General features: G+C 42.9%; 1 protein-coding gene across 1 annotated transcript in view; it reads right to left on the bottom strand.

Moving 5' to 3' along the window:
- Positions 1–647: 647 nt before the first annotated feature.
- LOC115464198 (zinc finger protein 160-like) overlaps positions 648–19,926 on the bottom strand; it is a 156,756-nt gene continuing 137,477 nt past the window's right edge. The window contains exons 8-15 of the mRNA XM_030194589.1: positions 19,079–19,246; positions 10,628–10,754; positions 9,918–10,031; positions 6,861–6,974; positions 6,448–6,576; positions 3,979–4,059; positions 3,828–3,830; positions 648–2,983 (exon numbers count right to left, since the gene is read on the bottom strand). Of these exons, the coding sequence (XP_030050449.1) occupies positions 1,836–2,983; positions 3,828–3,830; positions 3,979–4,059; positions 6,448–6,576; positions 6,861–6,974; positions 9,918–10,031; positions 10,628–10,754; positions 19,079–19,246 (1,884 nt within the window). The 3' untranslated portion in view covers positions 648–1,835. The remainder of the gene's footprint in view (positions 2,984–3,827; positions 3,831–3,978; positions 4,060–6,447; positions 6,577–6,860; positions 6,975–9,917; positions 10,032–10,627; positions 10,755–19,078; positions 19,247–19,926) is intronic.

Here is a 19,926-nt window from a genome sequence, read left to right as displayed (position 1 = left end):
GGTGTTTTTCTCTTGGACTTTTTTTTTTCCCCAAAAGAAAAATGCACTGAAGATTTTCGAACCAAAAAGACAGACATTTTTTCAGGTTCGAAAATGACTATGTTCGCCAGGATGTTTTTAGCAAAATATCTAAAATCGGACTTAAGACATTTTATCGAAAATGCCCCTCCACATGTGATGAATTGGCAACAAAGATGGGAATTCTGAGAGGACACCGGCCACTCTTAGCAGAGCCTGAATCATTGTTTTCCCCATGTAAGTACCAATATACCTTAAGAGGAGCTGGGTATAGACTTTCTATGCTAAGGGTTGGGATAAGGAATGGATCTGTAAGCATTTGGGGTTAAGGACAATTGCTGTGGAACCAGCTGGCCTGGAGGAGGCACTAGATCACAACACAAACACCAATAGTCTTTAGGATACAACAGTGCAAATGTAACCCCACTCCACTGGCATCCATAATTCTGTAATAAAAACTCAATTGTCCCTCCCATATCATATCAAGTAAAACATGCCACTGTTTCATCATAGATCCAGAATTAATTAAAACACAATGACAAGGCTGAACATTCAAAAGGGCTGAATCATATAAAACAAGACAACTTCACAAAGCATAAAACACAAGTGTGGTTACAACATCTCTCATTTTTAATGTCTCCCATTCCCCAACATACCTACCCCAACTTGCATTGATACCACATATTTAATACCCCCGTTAAATTGCTCTGGCTACTGAAGCACCTCTCTATTTTCACTCCTCTTTGTTTCTTTCTGAATTATTTCTCATGAGGGTTTCTTGCATAATAATAGTTTAGTTTATCTTCTGCTTCAGTGGGTCCATGAACAAGTTCACTATCGCTTATTGCCGTATCAGGGATGTTTCATCTCCTGAAATTTATTGCACTATTACTGACAAAAAAGAAAAAGTACCAGGAGCCTTCACAAGCGGGACAAAATCTTTATTCACACTACAAATATTCAGTATAAAAAACTTGTATCATGGACCAGACATGGGCCGCGTTGCGGTTCAAAGCGCCTACGTCAGGCGTCGTTGACTTCTGGTCGTCCACTGACAACTGAATCCAAATGTGACCAAGCTTTAGTCCAAGCAAATCCAAACCTACAATTATCCCGCCAACCGTGCGCAAGAAGCCACGATCCTGTGCACGGTTGACAGGAAATTTGTAGGTTTGGTTTTGCTTGGACTAAAGCTTGGTCACATTTGGATTCAGCTGTCAGTGAACGACAAAAGATCAATGAACCCTGACTTAGGCGCATTGCGCCGAAACACGGCCCGTGTCGGGTCCATGATACAAGATTTTTATATGGAATATTTGTAGTGTGAATAAAGATTTTGTCCCGCTTGTGAAGGCTCCTGGTAATTTTTCTTTTTTTTTTGTCTGGATTCTGTTTTATTGCAATATTGCTACTACCATCTAAACACTAGAACATAAGCTAACAGTGACCTCCTTATCCTGGGTAACATTTGACCAGTACGTATTATTCTTTTACCTTCTTACCACACTTCTACTGTAATATAAGCTTCCTGAGATTTGTATAGCGTTTATAGAATGGAGTTGCTGTATGAATGTGCTCAGCATGACTCGGGGAGACAAGTTTGTTCTGTCCCCCTCAGAGATATACAAATCACCAGATTTCCTTTTCATTGATGTTAAAGCACTTTTCAGTATTAGTTTTAATCTCCTATAATGCTCTTTTCTGGTCTTTTTTTTTTCTCAGTACTTTCTGGTCTTTTTTTCTCAGTACTTTATACTGGACTGTTGTTCCTTTCTTGACACCTAAATATTTATATGCATCTTCCTGTTCTGGCACAATCAGACAGATGATTTCAGTTTCTCTCTAGCATGGAGTCTTTCATGAATTCTGAGGTTATATTTTTGAGTGAAGCTTTTATCACATTCAGAACACTTATATGGTTTCTCTCCAGTATGGATTCTTTCGTGAATTTTGAGTCTATATTTTTGAGTAAAGCTTTTATCACAATCAGAACATTTAAAGGGTTTCTCCCCACTGTGGATTATTTCATGCTTTTTTAGATCAGATTTTGAACAATAATATTTATCACATTCCATACATTTAAAATACTTCTCCCCAGTGTGGATTTTTTCATGATGGCCAAGTTTAGATTTTTGAGTGAAGCTTTTATCACATTCAGAACATTTGTATGGTTTCTCTCCAGTGTGTATTCTTTCATGAATTCTGACGCTATATTTTTGAGTGAAGCTTTTATCACATTTTGAGCATTTATATGGTTTTTCTCCACTGTGTATTATTTCATGCTTTCTTAGATCAGATTTTGAGCGGAAATATTTATCACATTCAGAACATTTAAAAGGTTTTTCTCCAGTGTGAATTCTTTCATGATATGCTAAGTCACCTTTTTTAATGAACCTTTTATCACATTCTGAACATTTAAATAGCTTTGCTCCCTGGAGGATTATTTCATTCACTTGTGTCTTTCTAGTGTTGATTAATTCATTTCTTCTCATTTCAAACATCTGACTAGAGCTTTTATCAAGTACTGTATATTTTGATGGTTTTCGTCCATTATGAATTTTTTGATGAACTGTAAGCTGTGATTTATATGTAAAGCATGTTTCACACTCAGTACACTGTAATTGCTTATCATGTCTACGAATTTTCTTCTGTTCTGTCATATTTGTCTGCCCAGTGAACTCTTTCTTACATGATGCAGTGCTCTGAAACAGTCTCTCTCTATCGAGTCTCTGATTTTGTCCAAGGTTTGAGAAGAGATTGGAATTTTTCTCTTGTTCAGCACATGCATTGAGTCTCTCTCCTTTCTGAGCTTTTTCTTTCACACTAGATGGTGTTACTCTACTAATTCCTCCCACACAATCAGCTGAAGGATCTTGGCTGTCTCTAGAGGAGTCTTTGTGTTTCCATTCCTCCCTCTGCTGCCCATTGCACATGCTCATTTTATTACTCCGGTGCCCAAATCCATCTGTTGGATAAAAATGAGAGTATGTACATAAATTATACAGCTATTGATAAGTTATGTAGAGGCAAATATGCCCAAAAGAAGCTTAGCTAAGTCTTCATATCACATGTAACAGAAAATGATGTAGGTGATACACAGGTACAGTTGGGCAATGGTACATGAACAAACAGAAATAGACCATCCTGATATCATCTTGCTGATTCTGTGCATCTTGTTCTCACCTCCAATATCTGCAGTGATTCCCTCCACTCTGATTACATTCATTACCCCAAAATTCTGAACAAACTCCTGGAGATCTGGGATTCATTCAGGACCAGGTCTCTAAACCTCACAACTGGTAGCTTAACGGCATTCTAATACTAAGAAATACAAATGTTACTGAAAATCACTAGTAACATTCTGTCTATGTGAAAATTTAGAAATGCTGTTCATAAGTACATAAGCACCGCCATACTGGGAAAGACCAAGGGTCCATCAAGCCCAGCATCCTGTCTCCAACAGCGTCCAATCCAGGCTTCAAGAACCCCCCCCCCCCCCCAAAAAAAAAAAAATTAATAATGTTGAATGGACTTTTCCCTCAGGAATCTGTCCAAACCCCCTTTAAATTCCGTAAGGCCAGCTGCTGTCAGTACATTCTCCGGCAACGAGTTCCAGAGTCTAACTACACACTGAGTAAAGAAAAACTTTCTCCTATTTGTTTAAAATCTACCATATTCTAGCTTCATCTTGTGTCCCCTGGTTTTGTTGTTGTTTGAAAGTGTAAACAATCGCTTCACATCTGTCCGCTCTACTCCACTCATTATCTTGTAGACTCAGCCGCCTTTTCTCCAAGCTGAAGAGCCCTAACCTTCTCAACCTTTCCTCATAGGGAAGTCGTTCCACTCCCTTTATCATTTTCGTCGCCCTTCTCTGTACCTTTTCTAATTCCTTCAGAGCACCAAGGATTTCAATTCAAGGAATTCTTGGCTCACTGCTATTGTTATCAGTATCCTCCTTACCTCCCTCTAGCTGGTCACTGTAATGAAATTCTTCCATTTTCAGGATCTCTACTGTGAGGTCAGCAGTGTAACTCTGGCTGCCTGTAAGAAGAATGGAAAAATAACTTCAGGATTTAAAGGAAAGCTTTAGACCTAGGAATAGCAAAACCTGGCTAAAATGGAGATGATGGGATTTTCATGAGCTCAGAAAGTATAAATATCCTGGTGAACGCAGTTAAGGACCTTTTGTAGTTCTGAAAATGAACCACGACATTGAACACAAACAGGTTCCTACAATATTCTGTTAATGAAAACTGCTGCAGAATACAGCCTTTCCTGTAGAATCCCAGCTGTCTTCAGTCTGCTGCCCCAAATGTGTGTCTTGCTGTGTCCCTTCCCCTGCTACTGTCATTGGATGGGGTACTCAATTTTCCTGCTTTTGGGCTCTTTGTCAATTTCATTCTGTAGGTTCACTCCTCGATAAATTGGCTGGAAATTGCTGGGTGGCAAGTAAAGCACCTCCTACTGTCAGAATGGTCCTTTCGGTCTCCTGGTGCTGCCACTTCGGCCATCTTTCCTCATTCTTCCTGCTGATCCTACTGGGGTTGACTTTCCTCCACAGCCTCTTCCAGTAAGATTATAAAAATTGACAGAGGCAGTATGTGTTGAAAGAAGAAAGGAAGGAACCAAGAGGTGTGGGAAAATAAAAGAAAGAGAAGAAATTAAACACAAAAAAAGCAGATCTGCTAATGAAAGGAAAAAAGTAGAAATAAGGGGGGGGGGGGGCAATATCAGCCAGCGGGAGGCAGCCCGAATAAGTGCCACATTCAGTATTAACCTCAGATATTCAATGCCAGGCCATTTCTGGTGACCAGCATTGAATATCCAGTTTTATTTTTGGCTGCCGGAACTTAACCGGTTAAGCCGATATGCAGCGCTAGCAGTTAAAGATAGGAGGACTGGTATTTACGCAGTCCTATTTATTTATTAGGATTTATTTACCGCCTTTTTGAAGGAATTCACTCAAGGCGGTGTACAGTAAGAATAAATCAAACATAATCAATAGGCAAGTACAGCAGTAAAAATACTCAACTAACAATACAAAGTATGGCATAGTATACTACTTACAATGTCAACACAATACGTAATAGAACATTTTAACTGATAGTGAAGGGTAAAGCAAAGATAGAACATATAGACAGGTAAGAGAGTAAGAAAGTAAGGTGACTAATTTAAAGAAAGTTGCACATGAGGTCAGAGAGATGGTTAAATATTATCTCAGCTAGGGTAGGAGTGGATAAGCATGTCCTCCTGCAGTATGTGCAGCCCGTGTGTGTGTGTGTGTGTGTGTGTGTGTGTGTGTGTGTGTGTAACAACTTAAGTTACTAAGTCCATTATAGGCCTGGTTGAACAGCCAAGCTTTCACCTACTTCCTGAAGTACAGATAGTCTTGTGTTAAGCGGAGCCTTCAGGCAGTGCATTCCTGAGTGTGGGGGCTACTCTGGAGAAGGCTCGCTTGCGGGTTTCACATTGTGTAATGTCTTTTGGAGAGGGTGTAGTTACTGATAGTCCTTGAAAGGACCTTAGTGTCCTTAGTGGTGTATAGAGGGTCATCCTGTTCTTCAAGTACTTCGGAGCCATTTCCTTTAAGGGCCTTGAACCACTTAACCTAGTGCTGAATATTGGTGCTAAAAAGATATATCACATGATATAGCCAGTTAGCTGCTATCTCCCAGATTCTATATAGTGCGCCCAGAGATCTGCACCGAAATCCGAGTGTATTCTATAACAACACGCATAACTTAATTGGCTTAACAAGCTAATCAGCGTTGATAACTGTTAACAAGCAATAATGAGCACTAATTGGCAATAATTAGAATTTAGAGCACAAATTGCGAAGCATATTCTGTAATGCAGTGCGCCTAAGTTCTAATGCGCACAGGCAAAAAGGGGCGTGGTTATGGGTGGGGAAATGGGTGTTTTGTGGGCATTCCAAAATTTACACGGGTAGTTACAGAATATGGCCCAGTAAGCCTAAATCTACATGCCGGGATTTACGTCACGTTTTCGTTGGTGTAAATGGTGGCCCATAGATTTAGGCGCTGATATATCAACTAAGTGTATTCTATATACAGTGCCTAAATATGGGTCTGCTTATAGAACACGCTTAGTCGGCATTGATTTCCGCACTGATTTTTTATGTGCCATATATAGAATCTTCCCCATGCGCTAACCGCGAATATTCAGTGGAGATAACCGGCTATCTCCCGCTGAATATTAGCGCTTAGTCAGCGAAATGCAATTTAACTGGCCAGGAGCCACTCCTGGCCGGTTAAATAGTGCTGAATATTGGGAGAAGGAAAATCAAACAACACATTATCCACACAACAAATGTTAGATGTCAGGGGTTGTGATTGATAGAGAATGCAGCTTTCCTCTAAGAAACATTTTGTATTGCCTTATTAGTAGATTTAATCCAAACTACATCACCTGCTTCGTGCTGCTCCTCACATGTGCCTGTGGTGGTCAGATTTCCTCTTTCCTCAGATTCCTGAGGTTCAATCCCAAATCCCTCTTGCTCAAATCGAATTAAAATGTCAGGCTTGATATTATGAGAGCCTGTTATAGGAAAAGATAGTACAACAACACACTTTCAACAATACAGGTTTCTCAACTCCATGGCACTCTATGATGAAAGCTTTTGCAGGCCTGATCCCACCTACCTTCTGAGATAACCCCCCACCCCCATCAAGTGCCTCTACAGGCAGCCTACTCCATCCAAAGTAGGGAAACAGACAGTGGGAGGTGAGAGAGGTCAATGGCCTCTTATCCCACCAGTGCTGAATTCTTAAATGGTCCTAGCTGACCTTAATAAAGATATGCAGGAGGAATTTTATACTTACTGGTTACAGAAGGATGAGTCTGTTCGGAGGTCTCTGATTCAGGATGATCCACGAAGGGGAGATCTTCCTCTTGTTTAACACTCAGTGAGAACACAGACGTTACAATTGGAAGGCCTGTTATGAGAAAACATGTCTAGAAGGATTTACCCAGGATCAGATAATATTAAATCAGGAAATGGATTTTAAGTAGGGCTGCATTTCGATTAGAATTTTTAATCACTATTAATTGCACGATTGAAGGGCAATATCAGAAGCCAGCAGAGAAAACTTCAACTACAGTAACAATATTTGGGGCCGATATTCAGATTGCAGGAGTTAGACCGGGTAACTTCCGTGGTCAGCGCTGAGCCTGGATACTCAATGCCGGGCCATTTCCAGTGTCCAGCATTGAATATCCGGTTTACTTTTGGCTGGTTTAAAGATAACCGGCTAAGTTGATATTGGAGAAATAAAAATAGTAATACATTTCCTTTTCTACTGAACACAATACAAAGGCATTTGCTATGCACATTTTCCAAACATATTCCATTTAAAATATTCAAAATAAAATGCTTTTTTCTACCTTTTTTTGTCTGGACATTTATTTTTCCACCATGTTGGTTCTAGTTTTCCTTTTCTGCTTTCCTATTTGCTAATTCTCTTTCAAGCAGCTGTTGTCCATTTGTTTTTTCTCCTTTCTGCTTCTATTCCTTCACTACACCTACCTCTGACTTATTAATCATTCTTTTTAGCTCTTTCCTCTTTTCTTTTTCTTTTCTGCCTCTCTGTAAACTCAGATTTCACCCTCTCTCTTATCCTTCTCCTCCTTTTTAGCTACATATCAGATTTCCATCTTCTCTCACCCACTAGCTCTCCCATTCCCCATTTCATTCCTTCCCCAGCCTTCCATTCCCTTTCATCCTTAATCTAATCCCCATTATCATATTTCTACCCTCTGTAATCACTATCCTCTCATCTATTTCCTTGCCACCCCCCTCAGCCACCTGTTGACCTCTCTCACATGGTTCCACTATTCTTAGCGTCTTCCTCCCTCCACTTTTCTAGCCCAACATCTCCCTCTTTCCTCCCTCCCCACCCTCGTAGCCTGACATCTCCTTGTCCCCCAGCATTTCTCCCTTTCTTTCCTCAGTCCCATTGTCCAACATCTCTCCATCCCTTCCATCTGCTCCTGAATCCATTTCCCTCTTTCTCCCCTCTCCACCTCTGTTCATCTCTCCCTCCCTCATGTCCAACATTTCTCCCTCTCTCCCATTGTCCATCATCTCTCTCTCCCTCATGCCCCAGGTCCTACATCTCTCTCTTCCCCCCCCCCCCCCATTGCAGCCCCTTTTCCTTTTCTCCTCTCCACTGTCCTGTCCAGCATTTCTCCCTCTATTCTCCCTCTCTTCCCCATGCACTCTCTCCCTCCCCTTCACCCTATGTCCAATATTTCTCCCTCTCCTCCTCCATGCAGCATCTCTCCCTCCCCGCCATCCCCATATGCAAGATTTCTCCCTTTCTCACCCTTTCCATCCCTTTACCACATCACTTCCTTCCCCCCTCCAATGTCCAACAATTTTCCCTCTTTCACCCCTCTCCCTCACCCAATGCACCATCTCTCCTCTTACATGCAGCATCTGCCCCTCCTCTCCAACCCCATATGCAAGATTTCTCCCTTTCTCACTCTCATCTTTCCCTTCCTCCCCTCCACTCCCACAATTCTCCTTCTTCCCCACCCCGTGCAGCATATCTCCTTCCCTCCCCCACCCCACCTCTCTTATGTCCAAAATTATCCTTCTCTTTTCCCTCTCCCAAATGCAGCATCTCTTTTCCTTCCCTCCCCTTCACCCCCATGTCAAACACTTCCCCCTCTATCTCCCCTTCCTCCCTCCTGCTGTCCATTACTTCTCTGGATCATTTCCTTTAGGAAGCGTTTCACTCTTCAGTGGATCCCCGGTGGTGGCAGCGATTCCCATATGCTGCCTGCTTCTAACCTGGAAGCCTCCCCTCTACCGTTTCCCGCCCTTTCTGTTGCAGCTTCCTGTTTCTGCATGGCGAGCGAGGCTTGATCAGGGAGAGAGATAGCCATGGAGCCCAGCCAGCTCTGCTCCCCCCCAAGTCAACACTGTCAAGGATGCACTGCTGCTGGCTGGACCCAGGCCCACCCGAGTCCACCTGGGGCTATGCCCCTGCTGTCTAGCAATGATTAGATGTGACAATTTTGTGTTTCTTCCACCACTGAAGTGAGCATTACTCTTGATCTATCAGCAGCCTAGCAATATTTCGGGGTGGGAGGAGGGAGACACATAAGGCTGAAACCCAGAAGTCTTTTACACCTACTTTCTCTTACCCATTCAGCATTAACCCTCATCTCCTTACTTACCTCCCTCTAATCAAATATGTGCAGGAGGTCAATATCAGCAGGGCCTTAATGGGCTGCAAGCACATGGGCCAGCTCTCCTACAACTGCACATATGGTGCTTTAATTAGTTGCTGGTGTAAGCCAGCCTTGTGGGGGGGGGGGGGGGTGGACACAGACAGAAAAAAAAACCAGTAGGAATGCTGGGGGGGGGGGGGGAGCCAGAGGGAACATGAAACAGCAGGACCTCGGGGGGGGGGGGGGGGTTAGGCGGGGCCAGAACCAGGGCTGCTGGGGGTGAAGCCAGAGGGAAGATGAAACAGTAGGACCTTGGTGGGGGGGCAGGGGGGCCAGAACCATCAATGCATGCAAAGATCCTGGATTCTAGTACTTACAGGTCTCTAGGAGGTAATGGTAAGCGGTGGCAGGGGCACTGGGAGGCAGTGGGGTATAAGCTCCTCTCTCACCTCTAAGCAGCCTCAATATCTGCACTGCTGATTGCCTGCAGACTGGGCAGGGAGCCAAACAGCCAATCACAGTCTTGATGATGTAGTGAGGCCAATCCCAGAGGAAGAGAGAGTAAATATCGCATTAATTGTGGTTTTAATCACTATTAATGTGCAGCCCTGATTTTAAGTCTCCAAATGTTTGATACTAATGACCATCATCTCCTGTAATCTGAAAATGCAAAGCCCTTTAAATTCAAAGCATTTACTTACTTTTGTTGGGGTCACTTAGGTTTTCTTTTCCCTCCCACTCACAGCCTTGAGTGAAATATTTCTCATCTTCCTTTTTAATCTTGAATATAACATTAGGATTCACAATTGAGTAACCTGTCAATAAGAAACAGGAAAATTACCTTTAATTTCTATTTGTAGAATCTATTTGTAGGTTCCACCTGTGACCTGTTATGATGGAGGTGTGTGTGTGTGTGTGTGTGTGTGTGTGAGTATGAAGGTGGGGGGGTGTTTGGAGATATGAGGCAGCTAAGGCCTGCCTCTTGATTTAAGATTAAACTTTAGAGGTTTGCTGATACAGTCATTTCTCTTCATGACCCTCCAAGCTGAAGAGGTTACACACTGTACACTTTTGTTAAGTAGTGTGTAGCTGACCAGTCATGCACTTACACAGAAGTTTTATTTCTCAGCAAGAACTCAGAGGTAAATCCTCTCTGGTCTTCTGTGCCAAATTATTTGTGTACAAAAAGGGAGACAGACTCCAGCTGGTCTCGTATGAAACCTCCAGTTTAAGGTATACATTTTATCTTAAAGCACAGAGAAGCATGTTTTGCAGAGCCTGGAGCAGTGAGGTGTTTCTTTGGCTGCTGTTGGATATGGGATAGCATTAGAAGCCACGAGATCTGGTACCTGCTCGTTTTTCACCATAGATTCCATAATGTGTCTGCAGCAGATGACAGAGAAGGCAATACCTTGTGACAACAGAATGCCATGAACCTCCTTGATGACCTTCTTGTAAATCTCCTTCTGCCATTCTTCCAAAATGTTCCACTCCACTTCCAAGAAATAAGCAGCAACATCCTTGAATGTGAGCGACACCTGGAAGAGCAAAGAGGATACCCTCAGCCACAGTTTCATTAACATGGCTGTTTGGAGGTCCATTTTATCTTATGTATCTAAGATCTGGAACTCGACTTGGAGATATGACGTTGCATTACTATTTGGACATCCTAGGAGGTTGTGTAAGCCCAGTCCCAGAGGATTTACAGAGTTTGTGTCTAAAGCGATTATAATCTTCAAGCAAGTTATATTGGTTGAATGGATTTCAGGCCAGCCGCCCGCTAGGCAGCAATGGAGAACAAGAATGTTGTTCTTAATGCGCTTAGAACGAATGGGGATTACTCAATTAGACTCGATGGCGGGGAAGAAGTTTCAGCAATGCTGGGCCCCCTTTTGGATGACACTTGCACCAGCAGCTCGGAGCTACCTGTTAAACCTCTGTCAAAGAACATAAGAACACTGTAGACGTTGTATGTGAGGAGTAAATATGTTTGGGTGTGGGTTAGAGAATAGAGAGGGGGGGGGGGAAGGGGGAGTGGTGTTTTTTTGGGGGGGGGGAGAAAAGTTGAAAACTGATGTTGTTTTGATCCTTGCCATGATGTAGACTAAACGTGATGGATATTGAATAAGAATTTTAGGTAATTGATTTCCGATCTGAGGAAGAAGGGCAACCTTCGAAAGCTAATCAAGAAATGTATTCAGTTATGTCCAATAAAAAAGGTATCATCTTATTTTCTTTTCCATGTTTTATTTTGTTTGATTTCTATTGATAACCTTTAAGAGTGGACTAACACAGCTACCACATCTCTCTAAGTAATTTAAGATATCCATAAAATAGGCATATGAGAAAGATGTTATTTACAGCGTTAATGTGTAGCTGTGTTTTGCATCAATAAAAAAGATTTAAATATAACATGGCTGTGTTCTTTGCTCTATGACCTCTGTCAGTGAGATCCCTTAAATACATATTTTGGATAGATTGCATGGTTCCCACTGACACAGGTGGAAATTTCACATATTGGCTAATTTAGCAGTTGAAAGGAGAAACAAGAGCACTCCAAAAATGTAAAGCATAGACATCGGCCTGTATGGGGTGGATGAAGGAGGAGCTGAAGAGGTGGGATGGAGCGAGGCTGGTGGATTTGTGTCTAAAGGCAGGAAAGTAAAGAGTGTTGTGGTCCGGCCTAGGGACAGTGTAAGTGTGCGAGAGACATTACAGCCCGGGTTTCAGCACTGGCTAAAAAGTGCTTTTACGCGATTCACCAATTCCGAGCATATCCGTTATTACCTTGATATGCCTTCTCAAATAAATCTCTTACATGCATTAGTAGCCTCCGTTTAGACTACTGCAATATTGCCTATGTGGGTTTACCCTCCTACTTAGGTGTCTAGAGCAAAACATGGCAATAAGACTCTAATAGAGCAAACACTGGGCCTTCAGGATTGGGAAAAATGTAGTCCTTTATTACAATGAAGACCCGACACGGGCCGTGTTTTGGAATACAAATGCCTGCATCAGGGGGTCAAAAAAACTCCTATAGGTCAGTTTATGGACTAATAAGCAAGGATGTGAAAACAACAATCAGGAAATATTCCCCCTTGTTAAAACAACTCGTATATGGTCAGAAAAACATTGAAGGCGTTTTTCTGTCCATATACGAGTTGTTTTAACAAGGGGGAATATTTCCTGATTGTTGTTTTCACATCCTTGCTTACTAGTCCATAAGCTGACCTATAGGAGTTTTTTTGACCCCCTGATGCAGGCATTTGTATTCCAAAACACGGCCCGTGTCGGGTCTTCATTGTAATAAAGGACTACATTTTTCCCAATCCTGAAGGCCTAGTGTTTGCTTTTTTTGTTTGTCTGGTTGTTTTTGTATGCTGTTTTCCCTCTTTTTGTGACTGAATAAGACTCTAATGCCATGCTAATAGATATGACCGGGTCACCCCTCTTTTGCTACTGGCTTAATATAGAATCCAATAAAAAATCCTCACACTAACCCACAAAGTTTTCCATACTGCCGTCCCCTTATACCTCTCTTTTCTGATTACTGCTCACACCCTCACAGAAAATATTGCACTTCCTGCATGATGGCTGTCTCTACTTATCCCTAGCGCAATATGCACGCCTAGATTCTTCACATTGCCCTCCCTCTGGAATTCACTTCCAAATAAAGGAGTCATTTTCTACATTTAGAATGGCCTTCAAGACCTACCTGTTTTGGCAGGCCTACCCAGACATTCCCTTAATGATCAGACCCTTAAATAGACAACCATTCTTTTCATTGTGGAAGTCCGAAGAAGGCAAACCGTTGTCTATATAAATATAATTATTTATCCACTTTTAGGGCCCTGTTTATTAAGATGGGCTAGCGTTTTTAGCGTGTGCTAAAAATTAGCGCGCGCTAAACGTGTAGGCACCCCCAGGAATACTATGGGCGCCTACATAGCTTAGCACGTGCTAAAAAATGCTACCGTGCCTCTAGCGCAGCTTAGTAAAGAGGGCCCTTAGTTTCTTCTACTTATTTCTCTGCCCTATCACTTTAATTGGTATTCCTTTCTGATTTTAATATGTTATTGTAAACCCCCCTGTCATGTTGTCAGCAAGGGCATTATGTTAAGAAATTAAACCACAAACTATAAAACGAAAGCATTAAATATACCAAATAATCTTAAGACCATTTATATTTTTAGGTATCTCTACTCCCTTTAAATAACTTAGGGCTCCTTTCATTAAGCGGCTGTAAGCCCAACACGGGCTTACCGCTCGATATACGGGAAGTACCGCTGGGCTACCACAGCAGCCCGGCGGTACTTCCCACTCCTAGCATGCTGTCATTTCTGGCACTACAAAAATGTATTTATTTTTGTAGCTCTGGAGCGTACCCGGCGGTAATTGGGCAGTGCAGCATGCTGCCTGGTTACCGCCAGGTTAACGTGGGAGCCCTGTACCGCCACCTCAGTGGGTGGTGGTAAGGGCTCCCCCTGAAATGGCCACGCGGCCATTTCCTGCAGGAAGGCGGGACTTCCTTTTTACCAGATGCGGTAAAAGGGGGCCTCGGCACGTGTGTAAAACACGCGCCAACGCCAATTCCAGCCCCCTTTTGCCTCAGCTTGGTAAAAGGAGCCCTAAACAACTTCCCATTACTAACATGCAGACAACAGGCTATAGTGAGACGTGGTACTCAATGCAAAAGACTGATAGCACCCATGCATGATTATGTTCTAGCTGGTCAAAGGTCATATATGTTCACTCAGTACAAATAACTCCTGGGTGTCAGAGAATGAGCCTGATCTCTTGAGGCTAAAGTAGCGGAAGAGTTGAGGCAGACAGACCGCAATACTGAGGAGACATACAGGGACGTAGTTATGTTATGTCTTGCCAGTTCTTGTATTCTGCCTATACCTATTCAGTTCAAGGACGGATTACAGTAATCAAGAGCTGGACCAGTCAATCCAGGAGCTACAAAAAATTAAAACAAACTAATAACATAATCTAAATATTAGATAAACCCGCCTTGCAGAATAAGAAAGCTTTTAAATGTTTTCTGAATTGAAAATGAGTACAAGACCTAAAAAAACAACGGAAGCTGGTTCCACAAGTTAACTGATATTGAATAGACAATGTAAGATGTTTGACTGATTTTAAATTCTTATACATTGGAAATCTTAGTTGAAAAAGATTACGAGTATTATATCTAGAAGAAGACCCTTGTAGCAATGATACTAAATTCAGCATATAATCAGGAATTTCCCCAGTGGTAATTCCTAGTTTAAACTGAATTCTCTGAGCAACTGCTACCCAGTTAGCTAATCGGATAAAGTTAGGACAGCAAAAAGGCTGTGGAGTGGAAGAGTGGCCTTAAGCAGCAGCCTGAGAACCAGAGTAGTCTGGTCCAAATCTCACTGCATCTCACTGTAATCTTGGGCAAGTCACAACCTTCCATTGCTTCAGGTACAAACTAGCTCCCCCTTTTACAAAGCTGTACTAGTGGCTGCTGGTGTGGTAATGCCAACATTGCACATTCAAAGTGAATGGGCTGTGTCGGCATTATCATGCAGCTATGTAAAAGGGGGAGGGGTGGTAAGATCGTAAGTCTTCCAGGACAATAAAAAATTACTTACTGTATCTGACTGTACACTGCTTCAATAGCTTACAGGCTGTATATACAGTGGGGGAAATAAGTATTTGATCCCTTGCTGATTTTGTAAGTTTGCCCACTGACAAAGACATGAGCAGCCCATAATTGAAGGGTAGGTTATTGGTAACAGTGAGAGATAGCACATCACAAATTAAATCCGGAAAATCACATTGTGGAAAGTATATGAATTTATTTGCATTCTGCAGAGGGAAATAAGTATTTAATCCCTCTGGCAAACAAAACCTAATACTTGGTGGCAAAACCCTTGTTGGCAAGCACAGCGGTCAGACGTCTTCTGTAGTTGATGATGAGGTTTGCACACATGTCAGGAGGAATTTTGGTCCACTCCTCTTTGCAGATCATCTCTAAATCATTAAGAGTTCTGGGCTGTCGCTTGGCAACTCGCAGCTTCAGCTCCCTCCATAAGTTTTCAATGGGATTAAGGTCTGGTGACTGGCTAGGCCACTCCATGACCCTAATGTGCTTCTTCCTGAGCCACTCCTTTGTTGCCTTGGCTGTATGTTTTGGGTCATTGTCGTGCTGGAAGACCCAGCCACGACCCATTTTTAAGGCCCTGGCGGAGGGAAGGAGGTTGTCACTCAGAATTGTACGGTACATGGCCCCATCCATTCTCCCATTGATGCGGTGAAGTAGTCCTGTGCCCTTAGCAGAGAAACACCCCCAAAACATAACATTTCCACCTCCATGCTTGACAGTGGGGACGGTGTTCTTTGGGTCATAGGCAGCATTTCTCTTCCTCCAAACACGGCGAGTTGAGTTCATGCCAAAGAGCTCAATTTTTTGTCTCATCTGACCACAGCACCTTCTCCCAATCACTCTCGGCATCATCCAGGTGTTCACTGGCAAACTTCAGACGGGCCGTCACATGTGCCTTCCGGAGCAGGGGGACCTTGCGGGCACTGCAGGATTGCAATCCGTTATGTCGTAATGTGTTACCATGGTTTTCGTGGTGACAGTGGTCCCAGCTGCCTTGAGATCATTGACATGTTCCCCCCTTGTAGTTGTAGGCTGATTTCTAACCTTCCTCATGATCAAGGATACCCCACGAGGTGAGATTTTGCGTGGAGCCCCAGATCTTTGTCGATTGACAGTCATTTTGTACTTCTTCCATTTTCTTACTATGGCACCAACAGTTGTCTCCTTCTCGCCCAGCGTCTTACTGATGGTTTTGTAGCCCATTCCAGCCTTGTGCAGGTGTATGATCTTGTCCCTGACATCCTTAGACAACTCCTTGCTCTTGGCCATTTTGTAGAGGTTAGAGTCTGACTGATTCACTGAGTCTGTGGACAGGTGTCTTTCATACAGGTGACCATTGCCGACAGCTGTCTGTCATGCAGGTAACGAGTTGATTTGGAGCATCTACCTGGTCTGTAGGGGCCAGATCTCTTACTGGTTGGTGGGGGATCAAATACTTATTTCCCTCTGCAGAATGCAAATAAATTCATATACTTTCCACAATGTGATTTTCCGGATTTAATTTGTGATGTGCTATCTCTCACTGTTACCAATAACCTACCCTTCAATTATGGGCTGCTCATGTCTTTGTCAGTGGGCAAACTTACAAAATCAGCAAGGGATCAAATACTTATTTCCCCCACTGTATATATAAAATAATAATATTATTAACCTAACTGATCTGTAGGCAGTATGGGGAAAGGAGTCATCAGTGTAGTTTGCCTGATTACTTCGGGGGTGGCAAAGGGTGAGAAAGTTGTATTGGAAGTGGGAAAAGAGAGACCAATTTGACATTACCACCCACAACATTTGGAAAGATGCTGCCCCCCTGTGCCCAACCCGAACTACACCTATGGAGGAGGTGCTATTTGCAGGTTAAGAAACCCTGTTGTCATTTTATCTGTGAACGTGACGTGTTCCTGGACACATTAATGTATGATAGTGGGCCCTGATCCCAAGTTTGCTATCTATTAAAGAGGTCACAAGCATGAAGTTAAAAAAAAAAGAAAATAAAAATGCAACTGCCCTTCCCTCTTCCTATTCTCATAAACCCCTGGTGGCCAGATTCCCCCAAAAGCCTACCTATTCTGCAGAAAGGATACTGTAATCCACAGCTGGCAGGTTAAAAGTCTTCTGAAGAAAAGTATCAGGAAACAAACCTCTGCAGTAGCACACAAGCAGCACAGACGGAAAAGGTGATCCAGGGAATGACAAACAGACAAGAGTTCACCAAACCAAATTTTATTGAAGAGGGACCCAACTTGGCCAAGTTTCGGCTTTGCCTTTCTCAAGGGTCACTAGAGGGGGGCCTTTTACAAAGGTGGACCAAAAACAGCACTGCGGTAGTTTGGGAGAATGTTTTTGGCATGTGCCAGACCCTTATTGTACTGCGTCAGGAAAAACAGGATGTTTTTAATGGGCTGGAAAATGGACGTGCGGCAAAATGAAAACCAGCACAGTTACATTTTCGGCCCGAGACCTTACCACCACCCACTGACTTAGCGGTAAGGTCTCACGCGCTACCCGGGCAGTAAGAACGCACCGTGCGCCAACTGCCAGGTAGGCACCCCACAGTAGAAAACAGAGTTTTTTCGGCGCACACCAAATTCAGAATTACCACCTGGGGCACACAGTAGCCAGGTGGTAATGCCAATTTGGTGTAGACTGGACATGCATAGGCCCTTACAAGCCTTTGCAAAAGGGCCTCTAGATTACTTCAAACAAATCCTGAAAGGTTCAGTAAACAGACACATCATCAGCGGAGTATGGTAGACACACTCCCCTGCTGATGTATCTTTTATTGAACCTTTCAGGATTTGTTTGAAGTAATCTGGTAACCCCTGACGAAGGCAAAGCCGAAACTTGACCAAGTTGGGTCCCTCTTCAATAAAATTTGGTTCTCTCTCGTCTGTTCGTCAATCCCTGGATCACCTTTGCTCTCTGTGCTGCATATGTTAAATCGTCTACCAACAACACTTCCCCCCCCCCCCTTCGTTCCCACCTTTTGTGTGTCTTCAGCCAGTTCACTGTCTAATCCCCTTCAGACACGAGTTTACACAAGTAAACTCCGTAATAAAGAAAATTTCTATTCAATGTGGAAACTTAAATGCATAAAACCTTAATTCCCAAGGGAAATTTTTCGAAACCTAATACAATCAATGGTCCTAAGTCAAGCAGATTATTGCAACGGAATCTATGCGGGATGTAAAGAACAACTCACAAAAAAACTCCAAACCGCCCAAAACACAACAGCCAGGCTGATATTCGGCAAAACACGATTCGAAAGTGCAAAACCACTCCGAGAAAAGCTGCATTGGCTCTCAATCATATAACGGATCATCTTCAAAATCTGCACCCTGATCCACAAAATTATCTACGGCGTAGTCCCAGGATACATGATAGACCTCATAGACCTACCAACCAGAAACAAAACCGGATCATCAAGAACATATTTAAATCTACATTACCCAAATTGCAAAGGACTCAAATACAAAACAACGTACACATCTACCTTCTTCTACATAAGTGCACAACTATGGAACACACTCCCAAAAACTGTGAAAACAATCCATGACCACCTAAACTTCAGGAATCACTAAAAACCAACCTCTTCAAAAAGGCTTACCCCACCAATCCAACGTAAACCTCTACACCAAGCAACACAGCAATACCAATGATCGTACTGGACAATATATAATCTTCACTCCCCTTGACCCTCATGATATCTGATAGACATCTTCCTCATTCGACCACAACATAACCTTGTATTTGTTTCTCAACGGGTCTTGGCGAACGCCTTTACGGTACTATGTAAGCCACATTAAGCCTGCAAATAGGTGGGAAAATGTGGGGTACAAATGTAACAAATAATAAATAATAATAATTTAAGTTGGAGGTATACAGATGGCCCACAGTACCTCCTTCTTTCCCCATACTCCTGCATTTCAGTCACTTTGATATAAGTTTTGACAGGCACTCATATACTTTGTTAGTAAATCCCACTGGAATTTTTCAGCAATAACAAAATGCAAAAACCTGCTATATTATCACAGCTTAGTAAACAAGCAACTCTTTAAGTATGAAGTGGCTTGTCCAAGATCACAAAGAATGGCATTTGAACCCTGATTTCCCTGATGCAATCAGTAGGTTCTTGCTCCACTCCAAACAGGGAAGGAGAAGGAGGGAAGGCTTGAAAAGCAACACAAGGGAAAGATTTCCTTTTAGTGTTGGTCCCATTTTGTTTACCTGATCAGAAACCAGGGCAGACATTTCTCTCCTGTTTTTCCTCTGAAGTCTGCAGTTGCTGGTGGGATGGATGCAGGACGGAGATTTCCCTGTTCCTGGAAAGATTAATAAAAGACGGGAGAAGGAGAGTCTCTGATAAAGTCCCTCCTCTCCTCCTCCTCTGCAGTTCTAGGGCTGGGGCTTGAAGGGATGTCCAGCCCCCCTGAGCAGTAAGAAAGTTCTTGCTTTCTAGTCTTTTTCTTCTTTGAAGCCCTGTAGACAGCACCGGAAGATGAGATCACACACTAGGATCCCGTTTCTTAAGGTGGATCTGTAGAGATAGCCGATAGATGTTGCATTTGTAGATTCATAGCTCTATTGTTTTTAAGAATAACAGATTAGTGGATGCAATTGGAGTAAAACAATTGAGCAATAATTTGTTTCTGTCTGTCTGCAGTTGCAGGGCCGGTCTTAGGCAGGGGCGACCGGTGCGACCGCACAGGGTCTCACGCTCAAAGGGGCCCCCGCGGGAGATCAGGGCCGAAATTGGTGCAGATTCTATAACAATGTGCATAATTTAACAAGCTTAACAAGCAAATGAGTGCTGATAACAGCACTTAACATGCAATAATGAGCATTAACTAGCACTGATTCAAATTTAGGCACACAACTCGTTAAGCTTATTCTGTAACAATGTGCGCCCAACATCTAATGTGCGCAGGCAAAAAGGGGTGTGATTATGAGTGGGGCAGTGGCGTAGCCACAGGTGGGCCTGGATGGGCCAGGGCCCACCCACTTAGGGCTCAGGCCCACCCAACAGTAGCACACGTTTGGTGGTAGCTGGTGGGGATCCCAAGCTCAACCAGCTG

The sequence above is a fragment of the Microcaecilia unicolor genome, chromosome 3, assembly GCF_901765095.1.
Source record: "Microcaecilia unicolor chromosome 3, aMicUni1.1, whole genome shotgun sequence".
NCBI lineage: Eukaryota > Metazoa > Chordata > Amphibia > Gymnophiona > Siphonopidae > Microcaecilia > Microcaecilia unicolor.
The sequence above is the reverse complement of the archived record's forward strand: the minus strand, read 5'-3'. Positions and strand labels throughout refer to the sequence as shown.